This window comes from Struthio camelus, chromosome 12 (genome assembly GCF_040807025.1).
Source record: "Struthio camelus isolate bStrCam1 chromosome 12, bStrCam1.hap1, whole genome shotgun sequence".
Taxonomy (NCBI): Eukaryota; Metazoa; Chordata; class Aves; order Struthioniformes; family Struthionidae; genus Struthio; species Struthio camelus.
Window position 1 is genome coordinate 4,056,869 of NC_090953.1, and position 17,121 is coordinate 4,073,989.

The following is a 17,121-nucleotide window of genomic DNA, read 5'->3' on the forward strand; positions in this document are numbered from 1 at the left end:
CTTCCCGGCCGGTGCTCCCACATTGCTTGTATTATATTATTCGCAAGCCCAGATTTTACTTTCTGTTGATACACATGACGTGCACGGATCCTTTCCCCTGACCCATGCCACTCCAGCCCGGTGACTAGGGAGAGCAGAGCGGGGGTGGCCCCTTGCTTGACCACTGGCAGCAGGCCGTTGGAGCTGGAAACACAGCAGTAGGGTATTAGGGTCTCCGGGGCAAGAGGAGCTGTCATTTAGGCAAAAGTGGGTTATACCACTGCACCCAGCATCTCTGGGCATCTAAACAGCCATTGGGGAAAATGTTTCCTTTATTAAACTGTAGGTACATCAATCAAGCTATGTAGGAACTCGGGGTGAAAAGGGATCGTCCGGGACGTTGCGCTCGCCCTCCTGCTATTACAGCCGTCTCTTTGCCGGGGTTAGCTTCTGCCTCCATGTGCACTGCAGGCCAAGCCTTTTCTTGGCACCTCTCTCAAAGGCAGTGAGTGAGAGAACTTGGCTCTGTAGCTTGTGAGCCCACTCGGAGGCCTTTCGATACCCGTGTTCCCTGGCCGTGGAAAGAGGTCACGAGGATACTGTCGAAAAGCATGATCTAGCGTGATGGCACCTTTTTAAATGATCCGTCTTGAAACGAGGAGGAAAGACAGCACAAATTACAGCACTGGGCAACCTCCAGCCTTGCCCTGTCTCCTTCAGTGGAGGGGAGCTCTGGTCTCCCCGAGCGCTGATCCTCTCACTGCCAGGCTGAAGCTGAACAGTAAAACTATCTGTTTGGGGATTATCCATGTCTGCTGGATGAAATTGTATAGGAGCAGCCAGAGAAAACTCTGAATCGGATGTAGAGTGGGATTCAAAGGATTAATCATTCTGGAACACAGCTTGAATGCCAAAGACACTTTATTTCAAGCTGGAAAACACGCAGAACAGGAAAACCATATGGTGGATGTGCCCATCTTCCACCACGCATAAGCTAAGCAGCGCCGCCTGCGCGCTGAAAGCCCAGCGCTGGGAGGCATCTGCCTTGCTTTGCGGCACACAGCTCCATCCATGGATTGGGTAATCCAGTGAGGCTGTGTTGAAAAGGAATCCTGCTTTCCAAATGTCACTGGCACAAAAAACAACATATCAGCTTTATGACACACTGCAAAGTCTGTTATTAATAGTCTTCTGACTTAGCAAGCTCAGCTGCCAGTACCTGTAACACAGGGACGGCAAAATCCCTCATTGGTGCTGCATCCTTTCGCTGCAAAAACAGGCATTCTTGTGAGATGCTCCGAGAGCCTTACAATGACCATTTTCTGAAAAAATTGGTAACATTTGCGTTATCAGAACATATTTCGCTTATGCGGTAAAGACTAAGCCAAGAAGAGCGATCAGTATTGCTTATTTTAACCCCAGAGTAACTCACTACAGAGTGTCATTTTGCTCAGCGTGCCTTTCTAATACTAATTAGGCCAATAGCTTGAGCAAACAAACGGGAAGTTCCCGCAGTTCACTCTTTGGGAGAAGGTCGTTCACCCCGTGCTGTAAATGGACCCGCTAAGGAGGTGTGTTTTTTTTTTTTCCTGGGGCTTGAGCGCACCTTACCTGCTGGACTAGCCTTTACCCATGACTCAGAAGCAGAATGAATCACAGCTGGTAACACACCGCGAGCAGGAGGAAAGGCCGCCCTACAGCCGCCCTAAGGCACCAACGGGTACTCAGGCAAGACGTCTTCAGACAGCGATGCACAGAGAAGAAATGTAGCTTCCGTTCTTCTGGGAACGGCTTGTTTCTGGTGAGTTAACTGAGATAAACGGGCTCTTCTGGTGCATTAACCGGTGAGTTAATTTATAGCTATCTTTGAGGGAAAGCTGATTTAATTATTTCAGTTAGCAAGCTAGGGTCCTTGAGATTTTAAGGAAAGGCTGCGTGACTTCTTTAAGGAAAGACTAAATGGCAAGTAATTTGTGGAGAAGGAGAAGGAGATTACTCCTGCATATAGACTGTCTGGAAAACAGTCAAAGGAAAACATTTAATATCACTTGCTCTTTAACTTTTGACTTAACAGAGGTTAAAAAACAGTACAGACTGCCCTCTTGTTTTATTATTTTAAATATTAAACATTTTTTCTTGTATTCTTTAATGGAACTCAGTCCACAAAGTACCTTTGTTTGGATACAAAGCCATCCGCTTCTGTCTCCACGGCCTTACGTTGCGTATACCCTGTATGAATGCCAAAGACAGGGCATCCCACTTCAACAATATATTTGGAAGCACTTACACATTTTAACAAGATCAACTAAGATAAGAAAGCCAGCAGACAGAGAGTCTGCATGGCAAGAGAAGACTATTTTGGAAAGACTTGGACACTATAAGCACATTGTCTCATGCTGTGTAACGAGCATTGAGTAGGGAGACTAGAGGGACAATATCATCTTACCAGAGACTGTATTTTAATCGTCTTTCCAGAAGACCATCTTGTTTGCATCTTTACTTATGTAGTCCCAGATGTACACTTATGTAGTAAGTGTCTCAGACTTTTCATTTGCAGAGTGAGGACAACATCTGGCTTGGTAAACAGCCTAGAATATTAAACCTAACAAACACCAGCATAAAAAGTATATGGTAGTTGCACAGCTCTGATGCATGCCCTGGCTACGAAGAGCCCGCACGAGACCGGGAGCGTGCACGTCCCTCACAGCCCGGGCCCTCGCAGGGTTACACCGCCATCCAGGGCGCTGACTCCACAGCGCTGCCTTCTGCATGCGGTGGGCTTGTTCTTCCAAGGACTCCCGTCATGAGGAGTGATTTCATCCTTGTAGCACTGGATTAATGGCCAGCAAAAATGGTCACTTTACTGTTTTTCCGTATTTTGTTGAGATTTCACAGGAGGTCACCAAAGTCCACAGATCGTGGTGTTGAACAGGAGGATCTGGGACAGCATTAGCCAGTGATTCATTGTCCCTGCAGTGCGCAGCATGCAAATTTTGCAGCTTTTGATGTGAAAATCCCATTTCCCCCCAAAAAAATAATAATTACCAAATTGTTCAGGTGTAAAAATAAATTCAAAATAATGTGGGCAGAACATTTCCTTGAGAGACACTGGCCCATTTGTTCTTTCCACCTCCTTCCATAGAAGCTTAAAATGGACATTTCAGTACCCCACGCTGTGCCCAAGTTGGGACACCAACGTCCACAGCTCGGAGGTGTCCAAGGCCCCGTTCTGAAGGCTCTTCCCCATCTAATGGCAGCCATGATGACGGAGGAGACGTGCTGGCAGGGGAAGCAATAGAGAAGACGTCACCATACTCTCCAACCTTGCTTGGCGGAGCAGTGCTCGCCCAAGTAAGACAGGGAAGCTGGAGCAGCTGGAGGAGATGACTTTCAAATCTCTCTTTCAGACTGGAAGAACCCAACTCTCTAGAGCGTATCCAGCACAGCTGCAGGGCTTGCTGTTACCAGCCCTTACTGGGAAACTGGCGGCACAGGCAGTGCACTGGATCTCGTAGATCAGCCGCATGCAGAGCCTACGCAGGCTAGAGGGAGTGCGCAGGCTCTCAGCAGTTTATTTTATAGCTTTGATGACTGAGACTACTTTGGTCAGTTTGAGGCGGACATAAAATATCCTTACAATAGCAGGGGTTTCCCCTAATGGCCTTTACCTAAATTTCCTGTTAATGCAAGATAAAACATCCCTTCAGCTACCGTACTGTAACTTAGCGGTTCTGGCATCCAATCTGTGGGGGAGAGCTGCGGATACTAAAAACTTTATGAAATAGTGAAATACTTTAAGCCACCTTCTAGCATCCCCGCTGTGCATGGCAGCTTGGCTTAAGTGCGAATGTCAGAATGTGGCCCACAGGTTATGAAACACCTTAGGAGAAAATGAGCAACATACATGTCAAATGTTCCTGTTGGAGCAAATGATGTGACCGAAGTCTTGCCCAGCAAGATTTAACACGCTCATGTGGCACTTCTTATTAGGGTGCAGCAGACTTGTAAGTTGATTTCCTTGGCACCGGCACTTTATTTCCTCCTTTCTGGGGAGTGATTCATGTGCATAGCTAAGGCTTACCTGGACTGTACAGTAATTGGTATGTCTGACTGCAGGGAGCAGCTTTACCCCTATTCTCTGAAATACAGAGCCAAGGTGCAACACGTGGGATATTCCAGAGTCCTCATGAGCGTTGCTAGCAGGCAGCTTTCTGGCAGCAGGCAACCAGCCTGCATGCCCAGCTGGTTATAAAATGTGACCTTTGAATTGTGAAGACATTGAGATCAATGATGTGTGGGAAGGGGGGGGAAATAGTGGCAATCATTAGGTCTATAACCGATAGGACAAATGCTTCACTGAGGAGTCAGCGGGAGCACTGCTGACATGCCTGGTGCAGTGGGACATGCTCCTGTGCGATTTCCTGGGAAACGTTTCAAACGGTGCCAGGACACACTATGGACAAAGGCAAATAAGAGTTTCAAACAGTCGCAGAAGTCTAAGTCAGCATATAATAAGTAATCGCCAGGGGGGCCAGCATGTCTGAGGGACGCACGTGTGCTGTGGTGTTGTTCACCTGCTGGTGAGTAATAGCCCAGAGGAGGCCCGCGCGCAGTGACAGCATCGCTGCTACCTCGTGGCTGATCGGTGGCCTAGGTAGAGAGCGCCTTGTGGTCTCAAGCTCGCTCACAGCAGACCATTATCCTTGCTGTTAACCCCATTCCTTCCCTTGGCGGCCATTAGTCATCCCTGGTGGCATCCATGTTATTTCTTAGCCCACAGTGTGAGCCCTCATTTGAGCCCGTTGTGCCACAAGTAGCTCAGCTTGGGGACAGGCCGACTGCGTGGCCACGTGGAGAAGGATGGGTGCCAAAGAGGGATAGACTCATGCTCAAGCTATGCCTTTATGGGCAGGGTGGATGTAACCACCCAAGCTCACTTGGCTTTGCCTACCACCGGACCAGGAGGGCCACACAGGCTGGGGGGATGCGGCCAAGGACACTGGAGCGTCCTCTACTCAGACCAGGTCACTCTGGAAATGCTGGAGAATTGAGATGGGCCAAGCAGCTATAAAAGCTGGACTGATGCCACTGACAAATGAGGGACTAAAGGTCAGGGAGGAGCGATCTGCTTTCTTAAGGGGTGGGAGATACCTTTGCCTCTGTGGAGACTCAGCTAGTCCTCCTCCCGGAGCTGAGCCCTCCATACCCTCATCTCCACACCCTTGTTCTGCCACCCGTGGGCTGGCCGCAAATAGTCACCGTCCCCCAAATTTCTGTTGTCTGGGGACAGTGCAGGGGAACAATGAGGGAAGCAAAGAGGTTAGCTGGGAAGGGGCTGGCTCTAGGCAAGAGAACAAGCACTGCCCCAGGGAGGACTTTCCACGGAGCCTGGCAGTAGCTCAGAGAGCAGCTCTTGCATGTGCAGGCTTTGCATCTGTGCAGGGCTTCCAGGCAGCAGCCCCTGCGCCGAACCCACTAAGCTGTGGCCTCGGTGGCTCCCAGATTCAGCCGTGCCTGCACCCCATCCCGGGGGCAGCCGCACATTGACGGAGAAGAACAGGAGCTGTAACCTCACAGGTGCGTTGGGTCCCCTCTCTGAATAGAGGCACCAACTATCTGAGTCATTTAAAAGGTGATTATCGCTTCTTCTTGTGCTTTTGTCTCCTTTTGCCTGCTACAAACATGAGAAAACAGATATACTGGGCTGTTATTTCCAGTTCCTCTGAGCCTCGTATAACTTCCAGGGCTCTGCACTGGGCAGCAGCACAGGGCACCACAGGAGGCTACCCCTCACCTCCTGGCTCTTTCTTCTTTCCAGGCTTCTGCACACTGAAGGAACACTGGTGAAGGCGTGATCCATCCCAGCGGCACATACAAATATGAAGTTATTCTGGATAATCCCATTTTTCCTGCTGCAAGGTAGGATCTGGTTTTAGAGGATTACAGTGTGAGTGAAGCAGGTCACAAGTGCTGAGACCGTGCCTGCTCACAAACTTGTACCCACTCCAGGCTCAGCAGTGGTTACAAGAAGATGTTGGCTGTGGGGCATGCTCATAGGGGCTAGCTGTACATGAGTTTCCAGCATCGTTACGTGACCCTGTGAACACCTCAGTGGCTGAGGGCAAACAGCTGTTTGAGCACACACACATATGATTAGAGAAATATTATTGCAATGGCATGCATATCTGGACCTCTAACTTGCTTGAAATTTGAGTTTGTCCTCCCCAAGACATGGGCCCATTCTCAGTATGCACCAGCAGCAGCCTGGCTCAACCCTGGGGAGGTTACACCCCAAGGCCCTGCTCACAACCCTGTTGTGACCTCTTTGGCATCAAGGAAGACACCTGAGTGTCACGGAGGTTTGATTTTTTTAAACCAAGGATCATTGTCTAATACAGCATTACACAGGGACTCTCTGCACCCATCCATTGTGGTGAGGTTAGACAGCAAAGCTGGAAAGTCCTGAACCCCAAACCCTTCCCTCTCCCATTCCTCTGAAAGAGAGACATTAGAGGCAGTTTGTAGTTCATCCAGCTGGAGCAGGGCATCAGGATATTTTGACTTACAAGGATACCATCTGTCCCCAGAGGCCAAGAAGCAGCCTACAAGGAAGGGCGGAGGATCACCAAAGGGTCTGAACCTCCTCTGCTTCTTGGACCAACCCCAGAGAGCAGCCTCCCTGTGCCTAGGAAGGGCAGGAAGGAGCTAGGCACGGGCCAGGTGGTGTGGCGTTGCGGGTACAGAGATGCCCTATGTTTAGGGGGTGGCCACACTCATATTCTGGTTTCTTCACAGACACTGAAACTTTTCTGATGAAAAATGCTAAAGTCAAGCTGTGTTTACAAGCCAGCCCAACGGATGGGAGCTTACTGCTGGAGGGCTGTAATCCAGCCTCAGATTTCCAAGATTGGTCTTGGCAAGGCGATTCTTTGATGAATCTCGGCACGCTGACATGCCTCTCCGTGGTGGAGGCCAGCGGAGTGCGGACCGGTGCCTGCGGCAGCACAGACCGCATGAGCTGGGACTGCTCGAATTCGCTGCTCTCTCCTCTGGGCAGCAGCCAGAGCTACCTGGTGGCAAGCAGGAGAGGAGTCAGCCTCGCCAATGTGAGAGGCCCCAAGGCCCAGTGGCAAGGGGCTGCAGAGAGGAGCGTGTGTGAGGAGAAAACAGGTAAGCGCCGCACACTGTGGTGCACACACACGCTGCCGGGGAACAAGGAAAGGCACAGGCAGTGTCCTGGGGTCTTTCCGAGCCTCGGTGCCCCACCATAAGCAGATTCAGAAACACTCTCCACTTCTCAATACATGAGACAAGGCTCTGCCTGGAGAGCTTTGCTCTGCCTGCTGGGAGAGATGCAATGGGGAGCCCTGGGAACCACGGAGAAAGCCGTTCTTATCTTGAAGAACTGCAGTGAAAATCCACTGCATCTTTCCTGTCTTTTCCTCTGCAGCCAAGGCAGAGCACGACAGGTACTTCCCCGCAGCCCTTGCCAGCACACGCGTGTATGAGCCGACAGCAGGCAACGCTACCCTTGCGCTGGGTATGGCTCCAGGGCAGCTGGAGGAGCTCCTGTGGTTCTTCCGCAGAGAAGACCGTAAGTCCCATTGATGTTCCCAGGCTGAGCTGAAATAGAGATATACAGTCCTGGGTTGTGAACCCCCTTGCCTAAGGTAGGTGCCCTAGGGAGTTGCCCCAGGAGGCAGAACTGGTTATATGAACTCTCGCTCTCATCTCCAGAAAAAGCAGACCATGAGCAAAGACGGGAGGGAGGCTCTACAGAGACAGGGTCTTTTCCCGGAGAGGAGTTCATCCTCTTTCCAGTGATATCCTGCCAAGAAAGCAAAGGTCTGGGATCACCAGTGATTTTGGCAAGGTGGAGGGAGGAGATCAATATGAGCTGGTCAGGGTCCCCAGGGTAAACTTCAAAGTCACAGAAATCAAGGACAGAGCAGCCACTGCCATCCATGCTGCACACCACCTGCCTGAGCGCAGAAGCGGGGAGAAAGCCTGCAGGAAGGAAAGGCCCTTCCAGCAGCATCCGTGGAGGGATGCTGCAGCTCTCAGCCCCGCGCCCACCCTCCAGCACCACCCTCAGACTATGGGCAGGGTTGAAAAGGCAGATGTGGTCACTGGGAGAGATACAGAGCCCAAGGCGGGGGGGACTGGGAGAGGCAAAAATCAACTATGTGAGTCTCCCACCCAGTGAGGGAAGAGTTACCTGAGGTTATCCCCAAAAACATGACCTGGGGGCTCTGTTCTGGATGCTCAGCTGGACAGCAGCACCTCTGCCCTCATCCTGCAGCCAAGCCATAGCAGAGTGAGCGCCAGGGTCCCCAGAAAATGCCTGGCCGGGCTCTGCTGGCCGCACTGCTCTGCACGTGCTAACACCGCGTGTCAACGCTTTCCTGCAGCGTCGACGTGGAACTACACTATCCTTGCCCTTTCCTTCGTGGTCCTCCTTCTGGGTCTTTTCCTCCTGGCCATTAATGTTGTGCGTAACAGGTAAGGCTGGAGAACGTCAGGGTCCTTTTTCCCTCGTTTTAATGGTGGCTTGCTGGCTGTTACTGCTTTGATTTTGGCAACGTGGTGCGCTGTGTGTTCTCCCAGCAGAAGCCCTGCAGCTGTGTGTACTCAAGCGCTTCAGGCCACTTCTGTGGCATGTCGCAGCTGGTGGGTTTTGCCTGTAAGCAGCTGATATTCTCCCAGGGCCAAACGTGTGAAGAAACAGGATCCAACGCCACCTCCAGTAGCCACCTGTCCCCCAGCGCAGGCTGGGCCTGCTGATTCACTCCTCATCTCCTTTTTATGCCTCCCTTGCAGGAAAAGGAAGATGTATGCAAAAGTGGTGCAAGACGTGGAGCAAGCTGAGCTGGAAGCCAAGCAAGCCCTGATGCCCATGCAGGAGCACAGCCACACCGACCCGCAGAAGCAGGAGCTGCTGCAGAAGGAGGAGAGGTCGGGAGAGGTGCTGGTTCAGTGGAAGGATGGGACCGTCACCACCCTGTACACAGAAAGATCAGAGGAGGCCTTATAACAGCAGCCAAAGTCAAACCATTTAGACCCTAAGGAACCTATCAGAATGTCTCAGTTCATAGTGATTGAAGGTCAGAAGGTTTAAAAATGCAGTTTAGCCTGGGAAACAGCAAAGGAAGCAATGGGGCTGCATGGGCAGAAGCGGCTCTGGACTGCAGGACAAACCCCTGGCTCCCCGCTGCAGCTCCGGGCTGGCTGATCCTCACCCTCCGCTCTCGGCCGCCCTGGCCGCTGCCCCACGCCAGCTCCGCCGCCCTCTCGCAGATGTCGCCCGCCTGCGCGGCACGGCGAGGCTGGGAGCCCAGCCGAACCGGGGAGGTGGGAGGCTTTCGCTGCGGTCGGCCAAGGAATGCGCTGGCGAGTCTCGTCAAGAAAATAGCAATGCTAGCGCAGAGGAGGAGCTCTTGTTCTTTTCAAAAGTTGTCTTTATTAAAATATTGTGCAAAGTGAGTGACTGAAATCACATATTGCATCTCTCTCTATATATCAGTAAGGTCATATATATATATATTTATATATATATATGTATATATAGGTATATGTACATATATACATGCACTCATGGATATTTTACTCTGCAGATAAGAGCAACTCCAGAGAGAAGCAGAACATTCAACCTGATGCAGCAAAGGAAATCAAATGCAGAACCCTTGGCCCTGGCCCAGGAGGAGCCCAGTCATTGTGCCCGGTGCTCAGTATTAGGTTTTGCTTTACACTCTGCACAGGTCACGTGGAAACGCCATGAAATAATTTAAGACATTTTGAAAATATATTGGTCTTTCAAACAAAGTTTTTTAAGCATGTGCCCTTGCCAGCGAAGCATCTCTCTTTGCAAAGTCTTTAAAAAGGAACACTGCAGTGTAAAAAGTTGCTTAAAACCCAGATATGACTTATTTCAATGCACAGGAACCAGTTTTAGGACACCCGATGCCTTTTGTCAGCTGTAATAATATTTGCAACTTTCTCATTGAGATTGAAAAAAAAAAAAAACTTCCTCCTACTTATTGCTCGATCAGTTGAACCGTGAGACGAATTACACGGATGTCTCCAGGTCTGATTAATGATTACTTTGCCCTCGAGTTATATGTCTTCAGGCAGCAGCCTTCAGCCCGCACACAGCCTCGTCCGGCGGCGGGGCGGCGGCGAGAGCCCGCAGCCTGCTGGAGGGCTCGGGGACGAGCTCCCGCGGCGCTGCGCTTCGGGGGAGCGCTCCTTGGCTCCAGCTGCTCCGAGGAGTGGGAAAATCTGCGCGTGCACTGCACCGGCGGCTGCCTGGCTGGCGCTGCGCGGGAGGCGAGAGGGCCGGCCCGGCCCGGCCCGGCCCGGCCCCTCGTGTCGGCTGCTCTCGGCCCCTTGCCGAGCCGTCCCCGGCGCAGGCCCGGGGGGCGAGCCTCCGAGCCCGCTGCACGTACACGCAGGCAGGATCTTTCCAAGCACCCAAGAACGGATTTTTGTTTTCCCCCCCCCCAACCCCGGCGAGGGAGAACACAGCAAGGAGATGCGCCTCTCGCCTGCCACGGGGGCGAGCCAACGCCATGCACCCTCCGTAGGCGCGCGCGCGCGTGTCCTGCCTCTGCTGGGAGGCAAAGCTGAGCGGGTGACGAAAAGCCGGGCTGACCCCGTTGCAAACCGTCGGGCAGCGGGCAGGACCCCGGGGCGACGCTCAGCCGGGGCGACCAACGCGGGCAGCTTCGGCCTGGCTCTCCGAATCCCTGCCGAGGGCTTTGCCGGGGCACCAAGGGCTGCCCATCACCGGCCGCCACCGTGCAAGCGGTCCCTAGGTCCGTCGCCGCCCGTCGCGGCCCCCGCGGAGCCTGGCCAGGGTGGGGGGACGGAGACCTCGCACCGTCCTCGGAGCGGGGGGGTAGGAGGGGGCCAGCCACGTCCTTAAAATATTTTGAAGCCTTTCAGCAAGGTCAAGGTGGGCGCTTTCCTCTTGCTCTGAGCCCGCGAGGACTTCACCGTGACCAGCTTGGCCTGGGCCACGGAGGGGATCTCCTTGTAGCTGACGGTGGAGAGGGTGCTGAAGGCGCAGGCGGCGGGGCCGGGCCGGGGGCCGAGGGGGGCGGCGGGCGGGCAGGGGCGCTCCTCGGCCACGAAGAGCGGGCGGCCGGCCGGCCGGCGCTCGGCCGCCCGCCGCACCTCCCGCACGGCCTCGTGGAAGACGTGCCGCACCGCCTCGAAGCCCAGGCACGCCGACACCTCGAAGAAGAGGCAGCCGAAGGCGGCGGCCAGCGACAGCCCTTCCGCTTTGGTGACCTGTCTGGCGACACAAAGGTGGGTGGTTTGTTTTTTTATTTGGGTGGGGGAGGTCGTTTTGTTTTTTTTTTTCAATTATTTTTTTTTTAACGCCCCGGCGGGACGCGTCCCGGCGCCGAGGGTGGAAAAAGGCTGCGAGAAAAGGGCACGTCTGGAGGGAAGCGAGGACGGGGAGCGGGTTCGGGTCCCCTTAGGACGCAGCCCAAAATCTCCCCGCGGTGAAGAGCAGCGTCAGCCTCCCGGGCGGCGCGGCAGGCGAGAGCGCCCGGCAGGCCCACGGGCCGGCTCGCGCCGAATCGGGGGACAAATAACCCCCAAAAATCCGCTCCGGGGTTGCGCACGGCGGGACGCCGGAGGGCTCAGCGGGAACCCGGAGGCGCCTTCCCCGCCGGGGGCAGGAGACCACGGCCACCGGCCGCCCGGCCCGTCGGACGGACGCCCCCCCCGCCCCGGACGCCGACGGCAGGGCGAAGCCTCCCGGCGCGCAGAGGGCCAAAACGGCCCGTTTGCTCTAAACAGCCCCGTTTTGGTGGGCGGCCGAAGCGCGCCCAGCTCCTCGGTCGCTACCTGTAGGGCTCCATGTCCAGCTTGTTGCCCAGCAGGAGGACGGGGCGGGCGCGCGGGCAGCCGCCGGCGTGGGCGGCGAGCACGTCCAGGTAGCGGCGGCAGCCGGCGAAGCTCCCCTTGTCCTCGATGCTGTAGACCACCAGGAAGGCGCTGGCCCAGCGGAGGTAGCGCTCGCAGTTCACGGGGCCGTCCTGGGCGGGACGAGAGCGTCGCCTTAGCCGCCGCGTTATATTTCGGGCGTATCGACCCGAAAGGAGGATTTAGCGCCCGCCCTTCCCCGCGGCCCCGGCCCGCTGGGTGTTTGCTCACCTGGTCGGCGGTGTCCATCACCTTCAGCAGCACGGGCTGCTGGTCCACCAGCTCCTCCGACGTGTACGTGTCCTCTGCAAGGACAAGCAAAGCTCCGGCTCGTTGGGGCTTTTCCACCCCGTGGGGAAAGCGAGGCCCAAAAGGCCCCCGGGGAAAAGCCTCAGCTGCACGCCGGGGCTCCCAGGCTGGCGCCCGAGCCTCCTCCGGGAAGGGCTCCCGGCGGGGACGCCGCCCGCCGCGCAGCGCCCGCCGCGGGCAAGAACCAGCCCGCTTTTCTGTTTCTCCCCTGGGGATCAAAACCTAATCCGCGTGCCCCCAGTGTCTTTGGGAACTGGGTTCCCTGCACGGGACTGAAGGCGGTGCAGCACGTCCCTGCGCCCCGAGCGGGCGCTTGGCAGCGAGCGGGGAGCCGCCGGCCCCGTCCGGCCCCCGCTGCTCCGCGGCAGAGCCAGGCTTTTGCTGTGACTGGACATGAGCTGGGAGCTTGGCCGAAGGGGCTATTTTTCAATAAATCAGGCAAAAGTAGCAACCGCTTTCTTTAGAAACGAGGGAAGATGGGAAGGACTCTGTCCTCCCCCCCTCTCCCCCCAGCTGGATCCTTAACTGTGTATTTGGGAGAGGTTTTGACATGGGAAGGCAGAGCCGCTCCCGCCTTTGCGACCGCGTTCCCAAACGAGATCCGAGGAAAGGATTTTTCCTTCTTTTTTTTTTTTTTTTCTTTTTTAAGAGCACAAGTCGCTGAGTTATTAGGGGCTGCAGCCAGTTCCTGGACAAGGTCCATATCTTGCTAATGTCCTGATAAATCATTGACAGTGCTGCGCTCTGTACTGGAATGAGGCCTAGGAAAACAGTTATTAATTACTCAGATGAAACGCAAGTGGAAAAAATGCCCAAAACCTCCAACGGCGACGAGCGGCCCCTGGGGACGCCCGCACCCGCGGGGCCGGCAGTGCCGGGCGCGCGGCGCCCGCCGGACGTCCCCTGTCTCCCGAAGCGCCTGCGCGCTCCCGGGACGCCGCTCGGCGGCCGGCCGCATCCCAGATGCTCCCGGGGCGCCGCGACGAGCCGCTTTCCAGGCCGGCGAGGCAGCGCGGCTGCTCCGGCGTCGCAGGGCGCCGCGATGCTGCCGAGCAGAGGTTCCCGCGCGGGATGCGGGGCTGCCCGCGGAGCCAGCGCTTGTTTTGATCTCTGTTTTGATAGGCTGGTTTGGGTCAGCTCAGTTCATGTTTTCCAGTCCGTCTTTTGTTTTTCGAGTAGCATTTTTTTCCCTTAAATGCCGTATTCATGGGAAATCTAAAGTCGGGAAGTGTGCCCTCCGCGCAGAGGAGGAATGCTTTCTCAGATGCCAGCGCCAAAAGGAGGGTGGGTGCCCGCGGGGCAAGGGGAGCGGCCGGCTCACGCGGGGCCGGCACGGAGCCGGGGACCCAGGGATGGCGTGCAGGAGAAAATCGAGGGAAATAAGCACAAAAAAAAAATCTTACCCAAGTTCGGGTCATATTCACTTATGAACCTCTTGGTGAGAAACTTCACGGTTAGCGCTGCAAAAGGCAAGAAGAGGAGGATTACGGCTCCGGCCGGTTTGTATCCGTGCCCTTGGGCTTCCTCCCCGGCGGCCGGCTTCGCTCTCGGCGTGGAATTAAAGCATCTCTAAAGCTGATTTTCCCCTTCAGTGTTGTACTATTGTTCCCTCCTCTGGGCAGAAGAAAACATTCATGCAATGGAAATACATACGTTTTGTGAGCCCGAGCCCCAGCTTCCTCAGCGTGGGTTCTGCAAGGTAAGTTATTTGGCTTAACCAAACCCGATTCCCACCAAAACGCGGCCTGAGCACGGGCCTGGGAGCTGGGAGAGATTAAATCAAGCCTCTAACTTGCTTTGATGCTGGCTCCTTTCCCATGGATTTGGGGCAAATTCCCTCTTGGCAGCATCGAGGTTATACATTTGCCAACACTCTGCACCACATTTCAGGCCGGCTGCAGGCTGCTCGGGGCCGTGAGCGCAGCTGGCCGGAAAGCAGCAACCCCGCTTCAGGAAAACTGGGATTTTTGCATTCGGTTTCACTCCTGATCAGAAGGAAACTGAGATTTCTCAAGGTAGCGCTGCAAAGCAGCCAGCTGCAGCCCAAAGCAGCAGGTTCCCGCGGGCTGGGACCGACGGGCTCCCCTCTCCCTCCTGCCAGCTCCGCCAGCTGCAAAGCCACTTCATAAAAAGCCTCAAAATCACCACGAAAATGAGCGTGCAGCGGCCAGAAGAGACGCGCAGGTGGAGCCGTGTGGCCCATGGTGGGGACGCTGGTGAGCCCCGTCCCGCTCCTTGCCCGGTGCCCCGCAGCTCCAAACGCCGCGCTCCAGAAACTGCATTTTCCCGGGCTCGAGCCCTCGCAGAGGTGTTTAAAGCTGAGCGTGTGCTCGTGTCCTTCGCTAACTGGGGCAACTCGGCCCTTTCCCAGCCTCGCTGAGTCCCGGACAGCCGCAGCACGGCTCACTGCAGCCTGGCAGGCTCCCGGCTCCCAAAGGAAAGGTCGTGCTCTGCTCCCTTATGGAATAAATGGGAATTTTCCAGCAAAAATGCAGCTTTCCACGGCTGTGCTTACTTACCCTAAGGACTGCGCTTTAGAGGCCCACTTTGTTTTCTTTGCACAAAAAAAGCTGTTCTGGGTCATTTTTAGAGGCTTTCAAAACGCATTAGTTGTGTTTTCCCCTCTATTGTTTATAGAGACAGATTCATGCTATTAAGCCCTTTAGCCTTATAGCTGCCCAAGCAACCGAGAGGGGAGGTTTTCCCGCGCTGCCTCTCGCTGCTGCGGGGCGACAGCGAGGGGTTCTGGCGTTCTTGCGGGACGACCCGCGCCGGCCCGCCGCAGCAGCAGCGGCGCAGCAGCAACAACCACCCCCCACCCCTTATTCGTGTGCAACCCAAGCACTCGGCGCACAGTGCGGATGCTCGCACCCTGCCGTCCGTGTGCAGCACGAGCACCCTGCGTGCGGGGCAGATGCTCGCAGCCCGCCGTCTGCATGTAACGCAAGCACCCTGTCATTTGCGTGCAACACGAGCTCCCCGTGCACAGTGCGGATGCTTGCACCCTGCCGCTTGTATGCAACACGAACACCCTGCACGCGGGGTAGATGCTCATATCCTGCCGCTTGTGTGCAACATGAGTGCCCTACATGTTGGGTAGACACTCGCACCCTGCCGCTTGTATGCAACACGAACACCCTGCACGCGGGGTAGATGCTCATACCCTGCCGCTTGTGTGCAACATGAGCGCCCTGCGCATGGGGTAGACGCTCGCACCCTGCCATTCACATGCAACACAAGCGCCCTGCGCACGGTGCGGATGCTCACACCCCGCTGCTTGCGTGCAACATAAGCGAGCGCGACTGCTGCCCCAGAGCCGGCGCCGGAGGGAAAGCCTACATCCCGCTACAGGCAGCAAGAGAGAAACTTTTCCCTCTTCCCAAACATGCAAAAAGGAAAAAAAAAAAAAACCCTCAGCAAGGCGGCTGGTACCCGCAGGGCACCGTGCCAGCGCTGGCTGCCCCCCGCTCCGGCCGGCTCAGCCGGACCCGCTCCGAACCCCCCCGCGCCGGGGCCGCGCTTTGCAGCGCGGCGGGCGAGGCCGGCGCGGGCCGTCGGGGCGCAGCGCGGACCCCTCGCCGCCGCCGCGGTCGCCCCTCACCTGACTTGCCGGCGCCGCGACATCCCAGGATGGCCAGGTTGCACTCGGAGAGGCCGCCGTGGGGCTGCCGCTCGGCGCCGGGGGCGGCGGCTCGGGGTTTGCCGAACATCGCGGTGGGCTGCGGGAGAGAAGCGGGGCAGGGCTGGGCGCAGCCGCCTCCCGCCCGGCCAGGCAGCGGCGCAAGGAGGCGACGAACCGAGCTCGCCCCCGGCCCGGCCCGGCCCGGCCCCCCGCCCGCTGCCAAACCCCCGGCGGCGGGGCGGGAGGAGCGGGCGGCGCCGCGGGGCCCCCCCCGAGCCTCGAGGGAGGAGCCCGAGCCCCAGCGCCGCCGCAGCCTCCTCGGGGGCCACCTCGGCGCCGGGCTTGTCGCCGGCGCCAGCGCCTCGCCGCCGCCCCGCTCCCCCCGACAGCGCTGCAGGGGCCGCGCTGAGCTCGGCCAGCTCATCGCACCTCAGCAGCCAGCAGCAGCGCCCGCCGGCCCGCCCCGGCAGCCCTGCCTCCGCCTCGCTCCTTCAGCGCCGGCCGCCTTCAAAGGCAGAGATGTAACTCCAAAGTGTCCTGCTGGCAGATGCTTTGGGGGTGAACCCGCCACCCGAAGGGGGGGATTTTTTTTTTTTTTTGGGGGGGGGTGAGCCGCGAGGCAGCCGGAGCGACTCAGCAGCGCTAAGCGAGCCCAGCCGCCAGCCCGACGCCGGGCCGGCTCGGCGGAGCGGGTCCGTGTAGGCGGTGCGAGCTGCAGGCAGCGTCGTCACGGCGATGTGCAGGCGCTGGGATGGGGCTCAGCTCCTCGGGACACCCCCCCCCATCCTCCTCCCCGGCCCGCCCGGGGGGGTGGGGGGTGCAGGATGCGCCCCCGGGGCGGCCTCGGCGGACACGCACGGGATGGGGTTGGCCGCCCCGCGGGGCAGCGCGGCTCTTCGGGGCGCTCATCGCCTGGCGGCAACAGCTCAGGGGGCTAAAGGTGCTGCTGCCCCCCACCAGCCGGGGCCCGGGCAGCCTGCGCCGTGTGTTGGACACGCGCGCTGCACCCAGGCCTCGTCCGGAAACAGGTCAAACGTGCCTAAAAATCAATCAGGGCTTAGAGCTGAGTGGTTTGGTTTTTTTTTTTTTTTTAAAGCCCCTGTCCTTGCCGGGTGTCTGGATGGATAAATCACAGCAGCAAACGCAAAGCTGACAAGCCCAGGACACCCATGCCGTGCACCAGCTTCCTTGGGCTGGCAAAAAACCCTTTTACGGCGTTTAAATATCCTCGCCAAGATCGCCACAAACCAGCCTGCTGCGAGGGCTCGAGGCGC

The 17,121-nt window shown here is 56.8% G+C and overlaps 2 protein-coding genes across 5 annotated transcripts; one reads left to right on the top strand and one right to left on the bottom strand.

The window, feature by feature from the left end:
* The first annotated feature begins 1,615 nt into the window (after positions 1 to 1,615).
* On the top strand, positions 1,616 to 9,732 carry SLC51B (SLC51 subunit beta). 3 transcript variants are annotated; one of them, XM_068958630.1, is made up of 7 exons: positions 1,616 to 1,780; positions 5,798 to 5,898; positions 6,775 to 7,149; positions 7,430 to 7,573; positions 8,391 to 8,481; positions 8,800 to 8,934; positions 9,594 to 9,732. In XM_068958630.1, the coding sequence occupies exons 2-7, from the start codon at positions 5,859 to 5,861 to the stop codon at positions 9,595 to 9,597; spliced, it is 789 nt and encodes a 262-aa protein (XP_068814731.1). In that variant the 5' UTR covers positions 1,616 to 1,780; positions 5,798 to 5,858; the 3' UTR covers positions 9,598 to 9,732. The 3 variants fall into 3 exon arrangements, with proteins under 3 accessions (XP_068814731.1, XP_009679477.1, XP_009679478.1); XM_009681182.2 differs by lacking the exon at positions 9,594 to 9,732 and having other exon boundaries at positions 1,617 to 1,780; positions 8,800 to 9,462; XM_009681183.2 differs by lacking the exons at positions 1,616 to 1,780; positions 9,594 to 9,732 and adding an exon at positions 4,469 to 4,559 and having other exon boundaries at positions 8,800 to 9,462.
* Positions 9,733 to 10,108: 376 nt separating this feature from the next.
* On the bottom strand, positions 10,109 to 16,439 carry RASL12 (RAS like family 12). Of its 2 annotated transcripts, XM_068958632.1 has the most exons (6): positions 16,277 to 16,439; positions 15,827 to 15,944; positions 13,629 to 13,685; positions 12,148 to 12,221; positions 11,839 to 12,029; positions 10,109 to 11,275 (listed from the first exon to the last, which is right to left on the bottom strand). In XM_068958632.1, the coding sequence occupies exons 2-6, from the start codon at positions 15,933 to 15,935 to the stop codon at positions 10,900 to 10,902; spliced, it is 807 nt and encodes a 268-aa protein (XP_068814733.1). In that variant the 5' UTR covers positions 15,936 to 15,944; positions 16,277 to 16,439; the 3' UTR covers positions 10,109 to 10,899. The 2 variants fall into 2 exon arrangements, with proteins under 2 accessions (XP_068814733.1, XP_068814732.1); XM_068958631.1 differs by lacking the exon at positions 16,277 to 16,439 and having other exon boundaries at positions 15,827 to 16,018.
* Positions 16,440 to 17,121: the final 682 nt, after the last annotated feature.